The 20,687-nt window shown below is 48.1% G+C and overlaps 1 protein-coding gene across 1 annotated transcript; it reads right to left on the bottom strand.

Moving 5' to 3' along the window:
• Positions 1-4,240: 4,240 nt before the first annotated feature.
• Positions 4,241-14,059, bottom strand: PSMD2 (proteasome 26S subunit ubiquitin receptor, non-ATPase 2). The gene is given in 21 exon segments (NM_001132415.2): positions 4,241-4,578; positions 4,719-4,837; positions 5,268-5,394; positions 5,578-5,672; positions 5,761-5,929; positions 6,451-6,534; positions 6,789-6,934; positions 7,129-7,230; positions 7,354-7,516; positions 8,904-8,991; positions 9,221-9,348; positions 9,546-9,652; positions 9,829-9,975; positions 10,231-10,291; positions 10,470-10,614; positions 10,765-10,923; positions 11,223-11,447; positions 11,636-11,757; positions 12,856-13,020; positions 13,393-13,449; positions 13,899-14,059. Coding segments are annotated over 21 exon segments (2,727 nt in total). The 5' UTR covers positions 14,034-14,059; the 3' UTR covers positions 4,241-4,395.
• Between the last annotated feature and the right edge of the window lie 6,628 nt (positions 14,060-20,687).

Genomic DNA, 20,687 nt, shown 5'->3' with positions numbered 1-20,687 from the left:
TTTAGATTAGGTCCTTGAAAGGCCTATAACAAAGGAAATTAAAAGGATAGAAACATTCTAACTAGGCAAGTAGTATGAGATTCGTCGTTTAAAAAGATCATGGGCCGGGCGCGGTGGTTCACGCCTGTAATCCCAGCACTTTGGAAGGCCGAGGCGGGCGGATCACGGGGTCAGGAGATCTAGACCATCCTGGCCAACATGGTGGAACCCCCATCTCTACTAAAATACAAAAAATTAGACGGGTCTGGTGGCGTGCGCCTGTAGTCCCAGCCACTCAGGAGGCAGAGGCAGAAAACTCCTTGAACCCGGGAGGCAGAGGCTGCAGTAAGCCGAGATTGCGCCACTGCACTCCAGCCCGGATGACAGTGAGACTCTGTCTCAAAAAATAAAAATAAAAATAAAAAATAAAGGCAGACACGGTGGCTCACGCCTGTAATTCCAGCACTTTGGGAGGCCAAGGTGGGCAGATCACCTGAAGTCAGGAGTTCGAGACCACCCTGGCCAATATGGTGAAACCTCATCTCTACTATAAATAGAAAAATCAGCATAGAAAAATCAGCCAGATGTGGTGGCAAGCACCTGTAGTCCCAGCTAGTGGAGGGACTAAGGCAGGAGAATCTCTTGAACCTGGGAGTTGGAGGCTGCAGTGACCTGAGATCACAACTGCACTCCAGCCTGGGCGACAGAGTGAGACTCTGTTTCAAATAAATAAATTAATTAATTAATTAAATTAATAAATTAAATAAAATATAAAAAGAGCAGACACTCCCACGGAGGGGCAAAAGCGTAAGGATGGAAGAATAAGGACAGAAGAGAAGTAATCTTAAAACTGACAGCCGGGCAGGGGCGGTGGCTCACGCCTGTAATCCCAGAATTTTGGGAGGCTGAGGCAGGTGGATCACCTGAGATCGGGAGTTTAAGACCAGCCTGACCAACATGGAGAAACCCCGTCTTTACTAAAAATATACAAAAATTAGCCAGGCATGGTTGCACATGCCTATAATCCCAGCTACTCAGGAGGCTGAGGCAGGAGAGTTGCTTGAACCCGGGAGGCGGAGCTTGCGGTGAGCTGAGATCCTGCCATTGCACTCCAGCCTGGGCAACATGAGCAAAACTCCGTCTCAAAAAAAAAAAAAGAAAAAGAAAAAGCTGACAGAGGCCAGAAGGGACCATCATCTACAGCCAAATCCACAGGTCAGATAGCTTGAGTTTTCATCCAAACTCTGATACTTATTACCTGGCCAGAATTTGTTAACCTTCCCTACTCAATCAAGTCCCCCAAATATATTGTTGCTTAAGTAATAGATAGTGCCTAACCTGAAAATCTGGGATTCATCCTATATTCCTTCTCCATCCACACACTACATCTAATCAGACACCAGGTCCTACTGGTATTTGGATCAAAATCAAGTCCTATTGATCTTGTCTTTTAAAAAATAACTGTTCTACCCTTCCCTATGTCCCCATTTCAACTGCCGTAGTTCAAGCCTTCGTTTTCCTTGCCTGCTCTCCTCTCCTCCAGGGTTAGCTTTCTCACCCACATAGCTGATCATGTCACTTTTCTGCTCTCATTCAATGGGCCCCGTTGAAACATACTGTCAAATTCTTAGCACAACAAAGCTCTTCTAAACCTGGTCTGAGCCTGAATATCCAGCTGTATCTCCTACCACCCTTTTCCCTGGCCCCTATACATTTAGCCAAACCAAATTATCGGTAAGTTTCTGAAAATAGCTTTTCCTCCTTCTTGCCTTTGCTACTCCCTTAGCTATATTCTGCCCTCTTTTCCTCTGTACAAACTTATCTTCCTCTAAGGATATAAACTTCCTCAAAGTCCCCCCTGATTGCCCCAGGCATTTAGGCCCCATCTCTGTGATACCAGGGTACCTTGTTCACACCCTGGTAAGTATCGATCACCATTGTTTTCATCATTTCATTAAACTTTTTGAGCATAGGATTTTTTTTCTGTATTTGCATCCCCATAAATTAGACTAATGTCTGATGCAGAGTAAGGCTCCATTGCTATTCACTGATGAATGAAGAACTAAAGGTGAAAGGTTAAAAGCCACTATGAAACTGTCTTATTCTAAAGCACAGTCACCTAAATCACAATTTGGGAGAGAATTATTCTTTTTAGTTTACAAATCACTTTTTATTTTAACATCACCACCACTGGAAATCAGGTAAGGCAACTACTATATCCATATTATATAATAACAGAGGCTCATCACATCACACATATTAACTTGAAGATTATGGCAGGAACCATAAAGGGGCTCAACAGGGATTCCTTAATCCTGTTTCAACCTTTTTATACAGGCTGCAAAGATGACTCAATCCAAAATTGCTGATGTCTTGTGCCTGTAATCCCAGCTACCTGAGAGGCTGATGTGGGAGGTTCACTTAAGCCTAGAAGTTCAAGGCTGCAGTGAGCCATGATCATGCCACTACACTCTAGCCTGGGCCACAAAGTGAGACTTTGTCTCTGAAAAAATTTAGTAATAACTGGGCCAGGTGCAGTGGCTCACATCTGTAATCCCAGCACTTTGGGAGGCCGAGGCAGGTGGATCACAAGGTCAGATTGAGATCATCCTGGCCAACATGGTGAAACCCCGTCTCTACTAAAAATACAAAAATTAGCAGGGCATGGTGGCGCACGCCTGTAGTCCCAGCTACTCAGGAGGCTGAGGCAGGACAGTCTCTTGAACCCCAGACGCCGAGGCTGCAGTGAGCTGAGATCGCGCCACTGCACTCCAGCCTGGGTGACAGAGCAAGACTCTGTCTCTAAATAAATAAATAAATAAATAGCCAGGCACACTGGCTCATGCCTGTGATCCCAACACTTTGGGAGGCTGAGATGGAAGGATCCCTTGAGGCCAAGAGATTGAGACCAGCGTGGGCAACACAGCAAAACCCCCACCTCTACAAAAATAAAGTAGGCCAGCTGTGGTGGCTCATGCCTATAGTCCTAGTTACTACTTGGGAGGCTGAGTCAGGAGGATCACTTGAGTCCAGGAGTTTGAGGCTACAGTGAGCTATAACTGTGCCACTGCACTCCAGACTGAGTGATAAGAGTGAGACCATTTCTAAAAAAAAAAAAAAAAAAAAAAAATTCCTCATAGCAGCCTCCCAAGAGGGACAGAGGGTTGAGGGAGGTAAAGATGTCCCTTTCATTCGGTAGCACGGAAGTCAAGTTAGAAAAGTATGAGGCTGCCCACTCTTGGGCATCCTTAGCCCAAGGTCAGGAGACGATAGGCTTGAGGGTGTATTGGTGGTGGACGGTGAGTGTGGGGGATAATTTACAGGATCCACAAGCCCCCTGAAGTTATTTGGAAGAGTTTGTGTAAAAATTTGTGTATTTGCGTCTCCTAGGAAGAAGATCCATTGGCTGGGCACAGTGGCTCACACCTGTAATCCCAGCACTTTGGGAGGCCGAGGCAGGTGGATCACCTGAGGTCTGGAGTTCGAGACCATCCTGGCCAACATGGTGAAATCCCATCTATTAAAAATACAAAAACTGGCCGGGTGCGGTGGCTCATGCCTATAATCCCAGCACTTTGGGAGGCCAAGGCAGGCGGATCACAAGGTCGGGAGATCGAGACCATCCTGGCTAACATGGTGAAACCCCGTCTCTACTAAAAATATGAAAAATTAGCCGGGCGTTGTGGCGGGTGCCTGTAATCCCAGCTACTCGGGAGGCTGAGGCAGGAAAATGGCGTGAACCCGGGAGGCAGAGCTTGCAGTGAGCCGAGATCGTGCTACTGCACTCCAGCCTGGATGACAGAGCGAGACTCCGTCTCAAAAAAAAAACAAAAACAAAAACAAAAATTAGACAGTCATGGTGGCGGGCACCTGTAATCCCAGCTACTTGGGAGGCTGAGGCAGGAGAATGGCGTGAACCCCGAAGGCAGGCATTGCAGTGAGCCGAGACTGCCTCACTGCACTCCAGCCTGGGAGACACAGCGAGACTCTGTCTCAAAAAAAACAAAACAAAACAAAACAAAAAGATCCATTACATTTATTGGCTTCTCAAGGGTTCTAAGAAAATGCAAACAGAAGATAATTAGAAAGGAGGGGCTTAGTTTTTTCCACCCAGGGGAGGGAAGGGGCTCAGTTCTTTCCATCCAGGGCAGTGCTGCTAACCTAGACTCAGAGTTGCTCCAAACAATGCCCTCTCACTTCCACTCCTTACCCTAGTTTAGACTCCAGCCATGACACCCCAGAAAACAGACACAGACAGACCTTGGGGATAAAGGTCTTTATTGAACAACCTTATCTTAGTAACAAAAGAGCAGGAGGCAACAACTCCCCCAGAAGTCTGCAGCCGTGTCCACCCTCGGCAGCAGGGTGCATGGCCCGCTGATACATCAGCTGCAGTTCAGAGCCCCTGGTGGTCACTTAGAGATCATAATTGGGGTTCTTCCGAAGGATAACAAAACCTTCCAGAATGGGGGTAACAGGAAGAAACTCCTCAGTGGCCAATTCTGCCCGTTCCCCGTGGGCCAACAACACTGGGGTTGTATGTGTCTGGAACCCTGTGATAGTCTTCGGCTTGCCAGCCTGGCCCACCACATCCACTGCCTGTAGGGTAAGAAAATTGAAAAGAAAGATGGAAAAGTAGCAACAACCCACCACCCATGCCAGTTTCAGCAAAGCAAGTATATGTACATTCTCCAGTTTGGGAATATAGCCTGAGCCCTCCCCTCTACTCAACCTCTCACCTGGCCCACACGGACAGACACTGGCAATGGCCGCAGCTCCTCATCAAACGTAACCAGCATTCGGGGCTGCATGGCAGCCACCAGCCCATACAATACATAGTGTGATTTGCCTAGAATAACTGAGGGAAGCAGACAGGACAAAAAGTTAAGAGACAAAAGGGCAGGCCTGGCCAGAAACACTGAGAGCCCACCTCAGCGCTGACCCTTTAACCCGTCAGTCATACGACCGAATCCACACTCCTCCCCTCATATACCCTACTACTAACCAGAGATGCCCCCACCTCACTTTGCTTACAGCCCTTAGACTTGAAAATCGCATTTCCCCAGTGACTTAGGAGCAGATGCTGGGCACATCACCCTCAAATCTCTTTGGGCCAGATCAAAAGTGTGGGTGATGAAAGTCTCATGTCACAGGCCCAAAGAACCTCAGGAACCTAGAGTGATACAGAGCTAAATTGGGGTCTTGAACCTAAATTATCAAAGTGGCCCTGGAAAGGGTGGAGTCAGAGCACTACATGCTATGATATAAAATTTCTGACAGGAACTCACTGTTTCGAACATCCAGGAAAGAGACAAGCACAGTGAGCAGTCCAGCCACGGCCACTTGACTCATAAGCTGCCGGTCACTGTGGTAGGGGCAGAGGGTAAGGGTACCCTTCCCTAAATGTGTCAGGCCCTGAAAAAAACAGAGGGAAGTAGAGGTGAGGAGTTACCACTGAGGAGACATCGTCTAACCCAGCCAAACAGAAATCTCCCACTTGGTCACATCTTTCCTCCTGGGCCAACACTCCATGTTCCTCCTTCCATCACCACAGATACTTCCCCGGCACGCTCTGTGGAGAAGAGTTCTGTTCTTTACCTGTGCCAAGCGCACCATGAAGAGGTTGTTTGGGTCCTTGGCATGATATTGAGCTAACTGGCGCAGCATTGCAGCCAGACGGGCATTATTGGTACCTGGAAATATTAAGCATTACAGAAGTGAAAAAAGGGGCTTCAAATCTTCCCCCAATCTGTTTATGATCTTCTTCTGCCTGATACTCACCACTGCCCACCATGCCCATGGCAAAAATGGAGTTATAGGAAACTTCCGGATCAGCATCATGAGAGAATTTGCTTAGGGTATCCAGGATGTTGAGTCGTGGATTGGAAACAGAGATGAGGGCCAGTGCTAAAGGTACAGCCCTCCGGAGTGTAGGCTCCCCATATCTCAGCTGATGATCCAAGAAAATACAACAGTAAGGGGGAATGCGGTAAAAACAAGTTCCATTACAGGAGTGGACTGATGGGTAAAAGGGGGCCTTAACTTCCGTAGAAAAGGAACAGCAGGCTGGGCACGGTGGCTCACACCTGTAATCCCAGCACTTTGGGCGGCTGAGGCAGGTGGATTATGAGGTCAAGAGATCGAGACCATCCTGGCCAACATGGTAAAACCCTGTCTCTACTAAAAATACAAAAATTAGCTGGGCATGGTGGCACGTGCCTGTAGTCCCAGCTACTTGTGAGGCTGAGGCAGGAGAATCGCCTGAACCCGGGAGGCGGAGGTTGCAGTGGGCCGAGACCGTGCCATTGCCCTCTAGAGCAAAACTCCGTTTCCAAAAAGAAAAGAAAAAAGAAAGAAAAGGCACAGCAAAAAGACCACATCTCCAGCAAGAAAACCCATCAGAAAATCTTCCCTGGGGAACCCCAGGCCATCAAAACCAGTATATTCCAATTTTCTTCATGCTATACTCACCAAGTGGCCAAAGGTTCGTAATGCCATCTCTGCACCAATCTCCTCCCCCATAGCAATAAGGGCAATCCCCAGAACAGCCACTCCCTGCAATTGAAGAGACAGCAGAACCCACTAAGCTCAAGGAATAAAAAACAGTCACCCTTGACTCAAGTCCCATCTGAAAATAAAAAGCCATCCTGTGGGGAACACCTTTACCCCCTACATACAGAACCCAGTCTCATGCTATTTCAATACATGGCAATACCCAGAGAGGCTCTAAAGCAAAAACCAAACCCAGCTCCCCTATATGCTTATCTCTTCTCACAGCCTCTCTGCAAGTGCCCAGCTGCCCAAATAACCTGATGTGCTCCCATGTCAGCAGGGGCTTCCTTCTTGTCCTTGTCCTTCTTTTCCTTCTTGTCTTTGTCTTCCTCCTTCTCTTTGGAGTCAAAGTGTTCGCTACAAATGTGGAGCAGCTGCTGCACCTTCAGTACGTTCCCAGAGCCTGCGTCAGTGTGGTGAGGGAGAATGGACAGAAATGAGAAGTTACCAAGGAAAAGCTTTGGAAAACAGGAGAAGTCTAAAGAATCTAGAGCAGATCAGAATGAAAAAGAAAGGAGAAACAACCTGAAAATAAGGACAAAGAAAGAAGTGAGGAGTCACTGGGGAAGCACAAGACAGACTGATAAAGACACAGACCTGCATATGCACACACATCCACCAGCGTGTTGGCAAAACTGCGGAATGGCTCTGACACAACCTCCAGTGCAGCCAGGATTGCCTCGATGGCCTCACCCTTCCCTACAGGACAGATTCAAGGGGTCAGAGGATACTTGCCTCCATCCAGCACAGCCTGACACATAAACCCTCCCTGTTGTATCCAGTTACTGTCAGCTCTTTGACCAAATAGAAACATCCCCTCACCCAGGTGGTTGAGACCCAGTCCAAGAGGAAGCCAACGAGCGTAAGTATCCTTGAGCTCAGTCTCTGACTTCTCCATGATGGTCTGAAGGATAGTGGAAGTTACATCTCCATTGCAGGACCCTACTGCTATCATTCCACAGGCTAGAGCTGTCACACCTGCCACCTAAAGGTAGGAAAATCAGTATCACAGAGTAAGTTATTAAAATATTTATTTGTGTCTTGATTCAAGATAGCCTATTCCTACAGTCCAATACAAGATATTCTCCCTAAATACATTAGTTCATAATATCAAAATAACAATAGTAGCCATTATTCATTGAGTATATACTATATGCCAGCCACTAGGCCAACTGTTTTACATACTATTGACATTTAACCCTCGTGACAGCCCCAGGGTCACAGATCCTGAGGTTATCCCCTGCACTGCTTTTTTTTTTTTTTTTTTTTTTTTGAGATGGAGTCTCGCTCTATTGCCAGGCTGGAATGCAGTGGCGCGATCTCTTGGCTCACCGCAACCTCCACCTCCTGGGTTCGAGCCATTCTCCTGCCTCAGCCTCCCAAGTAGCTGGGACTACAGGTGCGCACCACCACGCCCAGCTAATTTTTGTATTTTTAGTAGAGATGGGGTTTCACCATGTTGGCCAGGATGGTCTTGATCTCTTGACCTCGTGATCCACCCACCTCAGCCTCCCAAAGTGCTGGGATTACAGGCGTGAGCACCTGGCCGTTATCCCCTTTTATGGATGAGAAAAATATGGCCTAAAGAGATTGAATTACTTGTTCAGGATCACACTGCTTATAAGCAGAGGTGGCAAGATTTGAACTCAAGTCTTTCTGACTCTAAAACCTATGCCACTAGCCACCATGCTGTATTTATCCATTAATGACTCTGCACAAGTATGAACATTTAAGGCTGACCAATGACTACAATACTAAGGAGAATCATCAACCCCAGGCTGTGTTAAGTTTCACTTCACTCTAGTCCAAGTAGTTTCTCAGAGATTCCAAGGGACAGAACTCAACACTAAAATGTTAACTTTTTTTTTTTTTTTAAAGACAGGGTCTCACTCTGTCACCCAGGCTGGAGTGCAATGGCGCGATCTCAGCTCACTGCAACCTCCACCTCCGGGTTCAAGCAATTCTCTCACCTCAGCTTCCCTAGTAGCTGGGACTACAGGCGAGCACGACCACACCTGGCTAATTTTTCTGTTTATTTTTGGTAGAGATGGGGTTTCACAATCTTGCCCAGGTTGGTCTGGAACTCCTGGGCTCAAGTGATCCGCCCACTGCAGCCTCCCAAAGTGCTGGGATTACAGGCACGAGCCACCGTGCTGGGCCTAAAATGTTAACTCTTTAGCCTTAAAACCACCAGAGGCTTAGAATCCCAGATCAAGGGGTTTCACTGAGGTGACGCCCCTCAATACACACAAACAGGCATGTACATGTATGCACACATGCACACACTTACTTCTTTTTCATTATTTATCACAGAAAGTAGGACTCAAAGCACCTTCCCTACTTACTCTAAATGCTCAATAGCCTCTACTCACCTCCATGCTGGACTTTGAATCCCCCATCACAGGCAGCAGCAGTGTTAGGACATCTTCACGATTTGAGCCAGCATAGGCCAAGCCTAGCCTGCAAAAGCCATGGAGAGGCGGTCCCCAACACATACCCAAGGATGCAGCAAGAAAAGAACAAAAGGAGGATCAGTCATTCATTCACCATTTCAACAAACATTCACCAAGAGCCAGACACCCAATAGGCACAGTGGTAGCCCTTGGCAATATGGGTGAAAAGGGCCCAGTTCCTGTTCTCCAGAGTGTACAGGCTGAGCACTACCAGAAAGACAAGCGAGGAACCTTACCCAAAGATGGAACCAAGTCTCATGGTGTTGCTGTTGTGGAGAACATAGTCTGAGAGCAGTGCCAGAGCAGGGTCACACTCATTCCGGACCCCAGAGTTCACTATGCCACAGGCAAGAAGAGCTCCTGACTACAAAGAGCAAACAGATTCTTCACTCAGGATACTCTACCTTCCTCACCACAAAGGATGCAACATGGGCCTCACTGCAGCACCCTCATTAATTGGAGTTAAAAACTGGACAGACCTCATCAGTGAAAGAAAGGCACTGCTAGGCACTAGAATATGGAAGGGTGAAGTCCCCACGAGCAGGCTGTATGCAGACCAACCTTAATGTAGTCCTCAGAGGAGTACAGGTACTTGTCAATCTGGGTGAGGCCACCATCTACATCCCACAGCAGAATCATCCCAAGAGATGCAGCTGCACTCAACATTCCTATACCAGGGAAGAATCTATTAGTCTTAAAATGGCCCTATCCTGAGGATCCTGTTATTATAAAGAGCTCTCCAAAGAACTGCACGGTGGATCCCTTGTCAGATAACGTATGACTCCAAGAGGACAAAAGAAGTGATCAAAGCAAAATAAGAGACAAAGCCGGAACAGAATTATACCATGGTCCTTGTTCTTGTAAAGCCATTTGTTGCCATCATCTGTTAGCAGCTTATCTTGGCCAAAAGCTGCATTCACAAAGCCATTCACAAAAGAGGAGGCCAGGTTCATGCGGGCAGAGTCCACCTGAGAGCCACTGCCCCCAAACCCTGCAACACGAGGGAGAGGAAAAGTAAGGAAAGAAGGTTTCAGGTAGGACAGGAAAGAAACACAGCATGGCAACTGGTCTCTGGTTCTGAGCTAGTCCCTTAGTATCCTCTACCTATACCCCCAAGCAGCGACCTGAAAAAGGTTCATGGGGATTCTGAGCTCGATAGGATAAGCATGTTGGCCAAGCCATCACTCCCAATACAAGGGGCATAACTATAATCCCCCAAATCCCATACACAGAGAGGGCTACTCACTGTTGTTCTCTAGGTGGGTTTTGTAGATGTCATCAGGCACCTTGGGCTCCATGATGTCCAGCTGAAGAGAAGTCAGAGGGTCACAATTGCTTCCCTAGAACTCCCCCAGCTGTCCCTTCTGCTATCCCACTGAATGGCAATTCTAATCAAGGACAGTCTAGTCAGAGGTAGAGTCAGGGAGGTGAAATGGCAGGTAGAATTATGACGAAAAGGCCTTGATGAAAAAAGGGCAGTCTCACCTCCCGAGCTAAGGCCAAGAAGTTGCTGTTGAGCTGTACATTGGACATGATCTCTGTCAGGTCCTCATACTCCTCGACATCTTCACTCAGCTCCAGGAACACCCCATGCCGGCCTAGCATGAATGCCATCTGTTTCTGTACTACCCTGTGGAGAGAGCCCGTACATCTGCTCATCACGGTCCACTAAGGGCACAGCAAAACCCCTCAAGCCCTAATCAGAAACTACAAGTCCCAGCTCTTTATGCAAATGTCCTATTCGTGAGCTTATCTCTTTGCCAGCTTCTTCCCTACATACACATCCTTGCAGGAGGTGAAGATGTCTTCTACCAACTCCATGTCATTGAGCATCAATGCCAATCTCAGAGCTTCAGGGAAGCGGCTAAACTTCCGGAACACACCCAGGGCACAACGCAGTAGGGCTGAGTTCTCAGGCTCAGGCACATAATTCACACAACTACAAAAGTAAAAGTAACAAAGAATTCAGAAAGTCCCAGGCACACATTTTCCCCGCTGAATTCACTTACCCAAAATAAATAATAAATACCTACTATATACACCAGGCACTGTGCTAGATGTTAGAACTACTAAGAAGACACAAAGTCTCTGTCCTCAAGAAACTCACAGACATCAACAGATTAACTACAGCGTGATGCTATGCTTGAGCAAATGCTCTGGGAAAATAGAGGAGGCGCAACTGAGAGAGAGGTGCTGAGGAAGGCATGCCTGCCACCCTTCCCTACCATGTTCACTCACCTGGTGAGATAAAGGCAGACCTTTGCGTATGCATTTTCATCAATGTCCTTCTCCAGCATGTCCACCTGCTCAATTTCCATAAGCAGGTCGCAAGCCTCATGCTCTGCATTGTGGGCCATGTTATAGGGGATGATTTCCTTCACTAGAGTGAGCAGAGGCTCCCGCTGGACCTTCTCTGCGTCATCCAGCTCCTGCCACTCCTTAGCCACTTCTCCTGCCAGATGCCTACAGATAGGCCCAGAAGATTAAGAGAGCACAGCTTCAGGGGAAGCACTTCTCTGTGGGTCAAGGAATCCAGTGTCTGGGAAATTCAATACACTGATGCTCCAAGACAGATTGTACTCCACAAGAGAATTCTGAATTATCTCAGAGCCTCAGAGCCCCCTTCAGATTCCCAAGAAAAAAGATCTTACCTGACATACTCATGACCCCATGATGCCAATTCCTCCTGGGAGCCCACTAGCCGATACTTGAGGCATTCGCGCTCCCCACTCATGGTCATGGCCAAAACAGAGATGATGTCAGCAGCAAAACGCTACAAAGAAAAGAGTCCTTTGAAGTCAAACCCAACAGTCCAGCATAAAGAGAGCGTGCATTGTGGAATCAAGTTCATTGTCTCCGAAATTGAACTAACTATATACCAATCTCCGTACTAGAAATTTAACATGTTATCTAAGCTAAACCTCACAAAAACCAAGGTTGGTGTTGTTGCTATCTCCTTTTTTTTTTTTTCTGAGACGCAGTTTCGCTCTTGCCGCCCAGGCTGGAGTGCAATGGTGCGCTCTCGGCTCACTGCAACCTCTGCTTCTGGGGCTCAAGTGATTCTACTGCCTCAGCTTCCTAAGTAGCTGGGATTACAGGCGCCCACCATCACACCCAGCTAATTTTTTGTTGTTGTTGTTGTATTTTTAGTAGAGACGGGGTTTCACCATGTTGGCCAGGCTGGTCTCAAACTCCTGACCTCAGGTGATCCACCCCTCAGCCTCCCAAAGTGCTAGGGTTACAGGCGTGAGCCACCACACCCAGCCACTATCTTCCTTTTAAACTAACACAGCCGAAGGGTGATAAACAAGGGATAAAGTGGAGAAAAATGGAGGCTCTCAATTTTACTTTAATTGCCATTATAAACTATTAAAAGGTTTTAAGCAGAAAAGACCCATAACCAAGAAAGATCATGATAGCTGCTACATGAGAGACAGACTGTGTAGGAACAAAGGACAAAAGCAACAACATCAGTTAAGAGGTGCTGCAATAGCCCATGCAAAAACTGAACATTTCCAGGATTAGGGTTGTACCAGCAGGCAGAGAAGTGACTGAATGTGGAACATATTTTAGAGATAAATGAATGTATATGGGATAGACGAAAAGAGAAAAATCAAGGTTAAACATAAGTTAAATAGTAGACCATGCTAATGAAACCCCAAAGTCCAATACACATGACAGAAACAGTGTCTTCTGAGAAGTTGACCTTCCTTTCAGCTCTTTTGTGGATATTTTGACTGTGATGAACTCTGCTCAAATAGATCAGGGCTTAGGTCTATCAGGCTTCCTGTGACTTACAATGAGCCCCCCCATGGTCTGGGTAAAAAGGAATTCCTAAACTAGGCCTCCACCAGGTTTGGAACAGTTTTACCTTATTCTCCCCAGGGGCCATGTTCTCATAGATTTCCTTCAGTTTGCCATAGTGTGGACGCAGAAATTTGAGAGGCTTGGGCACTGAAGTCATGGAAGTTGTAGAAGAACGAATCTGCCTTCGCAATTCCTCCAGCGCTGGCCGATACAGGGATGTGTCCTTCTCCTGATCAAGAGAAGACAGGGCTCAGACAAAAAGGAGTCACACCCCTTCAAGTCATAATACAGAGATATTTAACTTAACAACTCCTCCAAGGAAATGCTGTGTCTTATTCATTCATCTGTGATTCCTCAACTCCCTGCACCCTGCCTGGGACAAAAACAAATGACCCAACTTAAGAGGTAAGAACTTTGCTTCTCCCACAAGAGAAAGCTGCAAAACTGTACAAATACCCTTTGTAACTCTCTTGCCTCCCAACATCATCATAACACTGACCCTAAAATACAGTCCACCGCACATAGCAGTTGCCTCAAAAAAGAATAAAACAAGTGGGAAAGATCCAAACATGCACCGAATCATGTTAACATCGTGACTCACCCCTAGTCGTTCCACGAGCATCTCCAGTTCATCTTGAAGCTGTTTATCCTCTTCAGACTGGAGGGTTGGGAGAAGCAGCTCATGAAGAGAAGGAATCCCAAAGACGTCCTCCTCCCACTTACCCGGGGCAGGTGAAGAATAAGCCTGCCTCCTTAGGAGGGGCCAGGTGGACAAGGAAACCGAGTGGGAACGGGAAGCCCTGGTGGGAAATCAGCCTGGGTTCTGAACCAGGCTCTACTTGAATGCCACTCTAGGAAACGGAGGTGACAATGACCCGCCCGAGTCCATCTCACACGGCGGTGGTGAGGGCTGGTGGGGACGGCGAAGGTGACAGCGCGGAACGGAGAATGAGGAGCAGAGAGGCAAGGTGCCGGGAGTCCCGAGGGTCGCCCCAACCGCCCTCTCCCTGGCGCGGTGGGGTCGTTGGGTGTCGGGCCTGAGGCCTGCGGAGCCGCAGTGACTCAGCCCCGCGGCCTCCTTCGCCGACTCTCGGGGTCGCGCCTCACCAGCTCCTGTTCTTTGTCCTTGTCCCCGGCATCCCGCCGCTCCTTGCCGCTCGGCTTCTCGTCCGTGCCGCCGAGGGCCGCCGCTGGAGACTGCTGTGGCTGCACCGGTGCCTTGTCCCGGCCTCCCTCCTCCATCTCCGCCGCCACTGCCGGCCCGCTGCGCGCGCACCTGCTCGCACCGCCCTTTTTCCCAGACCGCCTCGCGCGCGTCGGTCGCGGCGCCCCTCCTCCTCCAGAGCCCGCCTGCGACCGGAAACGCCGGGGCGAGCCGGGGCGCGGGGCGAGCCGGGGCGCTCGGCGACCCACCCACCCTCACGGCCTGAGAGCCCCGCCCTCGGACCCCGCCCTCGGAGGCAGGCGGAGACTACAATTCCCAGCCTCCCCCGCGCCATAGGCACCCCGGCCCCCGACCTCTTCGGAGTTTCCTGAAACCCGCGGGACTTGGCCGTGCGGGGTTTGGGTGCGCTCACTGCTGTAGATGGGCGGTCTGCGACCGGAGATACCGAGTTTTCCTCGGCCACAGGTTTTTCTCATAACGGTGTAAATAGAACCCACAGTGACACTCCAGTTGACTGCGTGGCGCGACAGACAAACTACATTTCTTGAAGTCCGGGACGCTTGATTGCCGCCTGTATAAAGTCTGTGTAACTGTGTCTAGTCCCACACCGCTGTGGAATATTAACCTCATTTGGTTTTGTTGTTGTTGTTGCTTTTGAGAAGGAGTCTGTCTCTCTCGCCCAGGCTAGAGTGCAGTGGCGCGATCTCGGCTCACTGCAACCTCCGCCTACCAGGTTCAAGTGATTCTTGTGCCTCAACCTCCCGAGTAGCTGGGATTACAGGCGCCCGCCACCACGCCCAGCTAATTTTTGTATTTTTTAGTAGAGACGGGGGTTTCACTATGTTGACCAGGCTGGTCTCGAACTCCTGACCTCAAGTGATCTGCCCGCCTCAGCCTCCCAAAGAGCTGTAATTACAGGTGTGAACCACCGCGCCCGGCCTATTAACCTCATTTGATATTCCTCCCCAGTTGAAAGAGAGTACTCTGCCATTCCCGTGGCTACCATTTTAAATACTTTGGGGAGCCAGGTGGAGTTGACATCGATCAATAAAGACCTGTGCTCCCCGCCAAGTTCTGGAGCTAAAAGCAGAGCAAGACAAGGTCTTCGTCCTCTATCTTCTCGTCTTTCCCTGTGAAGCCTTAGAAGGGTGTGACTGACGCGCTTATGTCAGGACCGCTTTCGAGTGATTCCATGCACTTCGTACAACCTTTTGAGATTGGTAGGGTTAGGTCCATTTTACAGAGGAGATCATATTAAGTAGTAAAATGAGGATTTATTTTTTATTTTATTTATTTGTTTTGAGATAGTTTTTCTCTCCTGTTGCCCAGGCTGGAGTGCAATGGAGCAATCTCGGCTCACCACAACCTTCGCCTCCCGGGTGCAAGTGATTCTCCTGCCTCAGCCTCCCGAGTAGCTGGAATTACACATGTGCCACCACGCCAGGCTAATTTTTGTATTTTTAGTAGAGACGGGGTTTCTCCATGTTGGTCAGTCTGGTCTCCAACTCCCGACCTCAGGTGACCCGCCCACCTCGGCCTCCCCAAGTTCTGGGATTACAGGCGTAAGCCACCGCTCCTGGCGGAATCAAGATTTAAAGCTCAGTCTTTCAGTCTTCAAAGCCCTTGACTGTTTTAGGCAAACCCCCGAGTTTCTTCTTCAGCTGTGTGTGTGTGTGTGTGTGTGTGTGTGTGTGTGTGTGTGGAAGGTGAGAAAAAAGGAAGTAACTCTTCTCCCCTTCACCTAGTGGGAACACTCAAGAGTCTTCTAGGAATCTTATTTTATGGGTTCTGACACATTGAAGAAAAAGACACCCAGTACAACATAGCAGAGAGTGAATGTTAGGTAAACGTTTGTGTAGATACAGAAGTAAAGGTCTGAATCCATTTTAAATACCTGTTGCTGTTTTCCACTCAGTGCTTGGATTCTAGGCATGACCTTCCATTGCCATTGCCAATGACTCCCCCAGCGCTGGTCTGCAGACAAATATTCAACAGTCCATAACTGTTCTGCCTATTCTATCTCTGGCTTCACGGTGTCCATACATTTTCATGCTTTCTTCAGTCATCTGTAGAGGGATTTTTTTCTAAAACTCCTCTTTATCCATGACTTCCTTTTTTTTTTTTTTTTTTTTTTTTTTTGAGATGGAGTCTCGCTCGGGCGTCCAGGCTGGAGTGCAGTGGCGCCATCTCTGCTCACGGCAAGCTCCGCCTCCGGGTTTCACGCCATTCTCCTGCCTCAGCCTCCCGAGTAGCTGGGACGAAAGGCGCCCACCACCACGCCGGGCTACTTTTTTGTATTTTTAGTAGAGATGGAGTTTCACCGTGTTAACCAGGATGGTCTCGATCTCCTGACTTCGTGATCCACCCGCCTCGGCCTCCCAAAGTGCTGGGATTACAGGCGTGAGCCACCGCGCCCGGCCCGACTTCCTTTTTTTCTTTTTCTCTTTTTTTTTTTTTTTGAGACAGAGTCTTGCTCTGTTGCCGAGGCTGGAGTGCAATGGCACGATCTTGGCTCACTGCAACCTCCGCCTCCTGGGTTCAAGTGATCCTCCTGCCTCAGCCTCCCGAGTAGCTGGGATTACAGGCACGTGCCAATCGCCCAGCTAATTTTTGTATTTTTGGTGAAGACGGGGTTTCACCATGTTGGCCAGGCTGGTCTTGAACTCCTGACCTCAGGTGATCCGCCCATCTCGGCCTCCCAAAGTGCTGGAATTACAGGTGTGAGCCACCGTGCCCGGCCCCATGACTTCCTTCTATGAGATCGCAGATTTCGTGCCACGTACCAGTCACACCCCAACCAGTATCTTAGAGGAGGTAAGGTGATGTGGCTTTAATAAAGCTCAGGTGACTCCAGATGAAGAGTAAATGAATAGGCGTTGTAGTATGTTTCAACATTTTTGTAGGTTTGAAATGTTTCGAAATAAAACGTTGGGGGCAAGAGAACACAAGCTTTAGAGATAGATCTGGTGTTTACAGCCAAATTCTGCCATTCACCAGCCATGAAGCATGGGCAAGCTACCTAATCTCTCTCAGTCTGGTTTCTGCTTCTGTAAAATGTGAATCATAAAATATCTCTTGTAAGTTGCTATGAAGAAATGAGGCCGGGAGCGGTGGCTCACGCCTGTAATCCCAGCACTTTGGGAGGCCGAGGCGGGTGGATCATGAGGTCAGGAGTTCAAGACCAGCCTGGCCAACATAGTGAAACTCTGTCTCTACTAAAAATACAAAAATTAGCCGGGTATGGTAGCATGCGCCTATAGTCCCAGCTACTTGGGAGGCTGAGGCAGGAGAATCGCTTAAACCCAGGAGGCAGAGGTTGTGGTGAGCCAAGATTGCACCACTGTACTTCAGCCTGGGCAACAGAGCAAGACTCAGTCTCAAAAAAAAGAAAGAAAGAAAGAAAGAAAAATAAATGAGCCGAGGTATTTAAAGTGCCCAGGTAAGTGTCTGGCAACTAGAAAGCAGGCAGTTGTCATTTTATTTTCCAATTACCTCATATCTGCAGGGTGACTTAAATATTCTTGTCCGCTACTCCCCACCTCCAAGCCCTCAAGCTTCCAAGTTTCTCTTGCTAAAGGCAAATGTCTGTCCGTTCTTTTCTTTTTTCTTTCTTTCTGTCTTTTTTTTTTTTTTTTTTTGACAGAGTCTCACTCTGTCGCCAGGCTGGAGTGCAGTGGCACAATCTCAGTTCACTGCAACCTCCACCTCCTGGGTTCAAGCAGTTCTCCTGCCTTAGCCTCCTGAGTAGCAGGGATTACAGGTGCCCACCACCATGCTGGGTGATTTTTGTATTTTTAGTACAGACGGGGTTTTGCCACCTTGGCCAGGCTGGTCTCGAACTCCTGACCTCAAGTGATCCACCACCTTGGCCTCTCAAAGTACTGGGATTACAGGTGTGAGTGACTGTGCCCAGCTGTGGCCTTTTTTTCAAGGCCACTTGATAACACTGATGTCCTGCTTCATGCTTCATTTCAGCCAAACTATTTTTTTAGGAGCACTCCTTCCTACCATATCACCAAACTCCCAGCCTTGTGGCCAAACTGCTCTCCAATCGAGGCCAACCCATTACCCGACCCTTCCTTCCTCCTTCCTTACATTACATCCATAAGCCTGCCATGCTGCCCCCCAGACATGGCCTAAGCTGTAGAGCTACATTATCTTATGGATAGCTCACACATCAGAGAACTGTTCAACCCAAAGCCATCACTTACATAACACCAGGCTTGCTCCTGGCAGCACTCAGCATTGCACTGTCTCCACTGGTTTGCTTCTTTGTGAGATATTCTTCAAACAGCCAGATTGTGCTGTGGCCCTTCTTACTCTTAATTCCTAGGACTGACAGCAAATTTTATTTTTTTATTGTTTTTTTTTTCCTTTTTTATTTTTTGAGATGGAGTTTCCCTCTTGTTGCCCAGGCTGGAGTGCAATGGCACAGCCTCGGCTCACTGCAACCTCTGCCTCTCGGGTTCAAGTGATTCTCCTACCTCAGCCTCCCAAGTAGCTGGGATTACAGGCATGTGCCACCACGCCTGGCTAATTTTTTGTATTTTTAGTAGAAACGGGGTTTTACCATGTTAGCCAGGCTGGTCTCGAACTCCTGACCTCAAGTAATCTGCCCGCCTCGGCCTCCCAAAGTGTTGGGATTACAGGCGTGAGACACTGCGCCCGACCTTTTTTCCCTTTCATACCTAGTCCCACAGAAGATTTTACAATTCTCTCTTTTCATACCTACTATTACTACTGCCCTTCTACAGACTCATTAAACCCTTATTATGTCCCTTTCACTTATCCCCTTTTGATCATTCTAAACACTTCACCATTTCTGAGTAAGCCTTGCCCCTTCAGGTGACTGGCCATTTCACATTGTTGTTCCTTCTGTATGAAACACCTTTCACTGTTTTTCAGCTAGTAAATTCTCCCATCCTCTGAGCTCCAGCTCAATGTCACCAGTCCAGGAAGATTTTCCTACCCTACCTTTAGGTTATTCATTTCTTCCCTTGTGCTCTCATCATGCTTGGCACATACCTCTCCGTCCCTAGACTCTGAGCCCTTGGAGAACAGGAACTGTGCTCTGTCGCCCAAGCTGGAGTGCAGTGGCACGATCTCAGCTTGCTGCAACCTCTGCCTCCCGGGTTCAGGTGATTTTCCTGCTTCAGCCTCCCAAGTAACTGGGACTACAGGCATGCACCACCACACCCCGCTAATGTTTGTATTTTTAGTAGAGACGGGGATTCACCATGTTGGCCAGGCTGGTCTTGAACTCCTGACCTCAAGTTATCTGCCTGCCTTGGCCTCCCAAAGTGCTGGGATTACAGGCATGAGTCACTGCGCCCGGCCTGGAACTGTGTCTTATTCATCTTTATGCTCCTAGCCTCCAGCCTAGCACCTGGCTTGTGGTGAGCCTTGATAAATATTTGCAGAATGCATGCATGCCTGAATGAATGAATGAATGGCTTTGCATTCATCTGCAGGCCATCTTTGTGTATAATAATGACCCACTGGGGGCTGTCTTTGGAGGCCAGAACTAGGCATTGGAAAATCATCAGGTTTCTCCATTTGTAAATCATGATAGACCCACTAAAACAGCTTTTTTTTTTTTTTTTTGAGATGGAGTCTCCCTCTGTCACCCAGCCTGGAGTGCAGTAGTGCGATCTCGGCTCACTGCAACCTCCGCCTCCTGGGTTCAAGCGATTCTCCTGCTGGTCTTGAACTCCTGACATGGTGATCTGCCCACCTCAGCCTCCCAAAGCGCTGGGATTACAGGCATGAGCCACTGCACCCAGCCTGCTTTTTTTAATTTAAAAAAAAAATAGGACCTCCAATCCTGCAGAAAACTGTGCTTATTTTTATGAGGGACTCTCTTCCACCCAGACATTTCCAAAGTGCTATCAAGGGTGTGAAATCATACTTCTTGGCATATGTTAGCTTATTGTGGATGGGAATTAGTTAGACTTACCAATAGGACTGCATAAGGGATGGCCTAGCACTTTACCAATAATTGCTTCCCTGTGTCCACCGAGGAGCACCATCCCTTATTTCCCCTTCTGCCTTGATACACCAGAGCATATCACATACGCATACTCAGCCTGACAGGGCTACTAAGGGTAAAGATTACATCTCTTACCTGATGTTCACCTTGGCTTGCCTCTGGAACCAAGCACCTGCAGAGTGTTCAACAAACAGGTGTTCCCTGGCTTGATTTCAGCTCAATATGTGCTTAGGTTTCCTGAAGCTGTCTGGTTGTCACATGTGCCTTGCCCAGGGAATCTGGGTTGCATGGAAATGCACCTGCTGGTGATGGTCCCGCTCAGAAGCATGATGAAATTGCCCAGAAGACAGATGTATGTGTTTGAGTCTAAATTCTGTCGTGTTGGAAGACTAACTGATGGTGATTAAGGGCATCTGAGTTCCAAATCTAACTTTAATGCAATCTGTCTTGTCTGACATTGCAAGTTACGTGATCTTTTCCCTTAGTTTCTCCATTTGTCAAATAGGGACAATGATAGAACCTCCTTGCAAATCATTGTGTGCATTTAATGAGAAGGTATGTTTAAAGTGTTTAGCACAAGCTTAAGCAAAATAGGGACCCAGTAAATTAAGGCTAGCCATCATCATCATCATTTGACACTTTGACCTTTTTACAATATGAGGTTTTAATACCCCACTGGCCAGCCTGTCAGAATCCTAAGCTGGCCTCTGAAATTAGGTGTAAGAGAAAGGGTAAGGCTTTA

The sequence above is a fragment of the Pongo abelii genome, chromosome 2 (genome assembly GCF_028885655.2).
Source record: "Pongo abelii isolate AG06213 chromosome 2, NHGRI_mPonAbe1-v2.0_pri, whole genome shotgun sequence".
Taxonomy (NCBI): Eukaryota; Metazoa; Chordata; class Mammalia; order Primates; family Hominidae; genus Pongo; species Pongo abelii.
The sequence above is the reverse complement of the archived record's forward strand: the minus strand, read 5'-3'. Positions and strand labels throughout refer to the sequence as shown.